The 1922-nt window shown below is 52.0% G+C and overlaps 1 protein-coding gene across 1 annotated transcript; it reads left to right on the forward strand.

Moving 5' to 3' along the window:
- Positions 1 to 1209: 1209 nt before the first annotated feature.
- On the forward strand, positions 1210 to 1916 carry LOC122545320 (zinc finger protein 664-like; the record flags this gene model as incomplete). Its single annotated transcript, XM_043684386.1, has 2 exons — positions 1210 to 1348; positions 1457 to 1916. Coding segments are annotated over exons 1-2 (599 nt in total), but the record flags the coding sequence as incomplete, so codon positions are not given.
- Positions 1917 to 1922: the final 6 nt, after the last annotated feature.

The raw sequence follows: 1922 nt of genomic DNA on the forward strand, positions 1-1922 counted from the left end.
CTTTGTGACTATGGAAGGAAACCGGAGCACCCAAAGGGTGCCCACACAGACATGGCGAGAATGCAAACTCCACACAGACAGTTGCCCGAGGCTGGAATTGAACCCGGGTCTCTGGCACTGTGAGGTAGCAGTGCTAACCACTGTGTCACCATGCCACCCTTATGACCTTATTCATCCACAATCACCTGATGAAGGATCAGCACTCTGAAAGCGAGTGCTTCCAAATAAACCTGTTGAACTATAACCCGATGTTGTGTGATTTTTAACTTTGTCCAGGTTAGAATGGATTGACTGTGCTAAATTACATAGTGCCCAGGGACATGCAGGTTAGGCACATTAATCAGGGGGTAAATGCTGAGAAATAGGGGTAAGGGAATGGGTGTGGCTGGGTTACCCTTCGGAGGGACAGTGTGGAATATTTGGGCTGAGTGGCCTGCTTCCACACTGTGGGGATTCTCTGAAGAGAAGGTATTGTCACAAACTTTTTTTTTGCTTCCCAAAATCAGACCTGCTCACTCTCAGCAGGATCCCAGTGTTGTGAAAGATATTAACTTTCAGGTGGAGGTATCCAAAATTCAGAGAGATGTCAGTCTTGATGTTTTTGCTTTTCTACCCCTGTAAGCTCCTGAATCAACACCTGCAGGGGAATTGGTTAGAGCGAAGTGAGAACAGAGGGGGAGAGAGAGTGGGATGGTGCTTTCAATTTTGTGGAATAACAAAAGAAAAGAATATTCCACAGAAAGTAGAATTGCTTGTTCAGAATTTCTCCCCTGCACCGACAGTGATGACTTTTGTAATCTATTTTTACAGAGTATTTGAAGATCTGATGGCGGAAGTTTCAAAATTAACAGATGAAGGGCTTCTACCCGAAAAGTTGACTCTCCTGCTCCTCGGATGCTGCCGTGCTTTACCAGCGCTGCACTTTTTGACTCTGACTCTCCAGCGTCTGCAGTCCTCACTTTGACGTCAATGTCTGACAGTCACTCAATCCATCGGGACCGCAACTGTTTTCAACTATGATTCTGTGAGAAGGAGCAAAGCTTTGTGGTTCCTGTTTGAGTACGTTTTCAGCATCAGTGGGACTGGCTGAGAGACCCTACCGTTGCAGTACATGGAGAGTGGAGCCTGAAACAGTTGTACAGCCCAGAAAGAGCAATTCACGCCGAGGAGGAGCTGTACACACATTTATGTGCGGCTGGAGCTTTGGCCATGGAGAAACCTGAGGAATCCCGTCCCGTGGAGAAACGGTGGAAATGTGACTACTGTGGGAAAGGCTTCTGTGTCCCGTCTGCCCTGGAGATTCATTGGCGTAGTCACACCGGGGAGAAACCGTTCTCCTGCCCCGAATGTGGGAAGGCCTTTATCAGTTCCTCCGACCTGCTGACCCACCAGCGGATCCACACGGGGGAGAGGCCGTTCTCCTGACCTGTGTGTGGGAAGGCCTTTATCAATTCCTCCAACCTGCTGACCCACCAGCGGGTTCACACAGGGGAGAGGCCCTTCAGCTGCCCTGAGTGTGGGAAGGCCTTTACCCAGGCCTCCAACTTGCTAACCCACCGGCGGATCCACACGGGGGCGAGGCCGTTCTTCTGTCCCAAGTGTGGGAAAGCCTTCATCAATTCCTCCAACCTGCTGACCCACCAGCGGGTCCACACAGGGGTGTCGCCCTTCAGCTGCCCAGAGTGTGGAAAGGCCTTTACCCAGGCCGCCACCCTGCTCACCCACCAGCGTGTCCACACAGGGGAGAGGCCCTTCAGCTGCCCTGAGTGTGGGAAGGCCTTTACCCAGGCCTCCAACCTACTGACCCACCGGCGGATCCACACGGGAGAGAGGCCCTTCAGCTGCCCAAAGTGTGAGAAGGCCTTCAGCCATTCCTCTGCTCTGCTGACCCACCAGCGGATCCACACAGGGGAGAGGCCCTT

The sequence above is a fragment of the Chiloscyllium plagiosum genome, unplaced genomic scaffold (genome assembly GCF_004010195.1).
Source record: "Chiloscyllium plagiosum isolate BGI_BamShark_2017 unplaced genomic scaffold, ASM401019v2 scaf_50437, whole genome shotgun sequence".
NCBI classification, from domain to species: Eukaryota; Metazoa; Chordata; class Chondrichthyes; order Orectolobiformes; family Hemiscylliidae; genus Chiloscyllium; species Chiloscyllium plagiosum.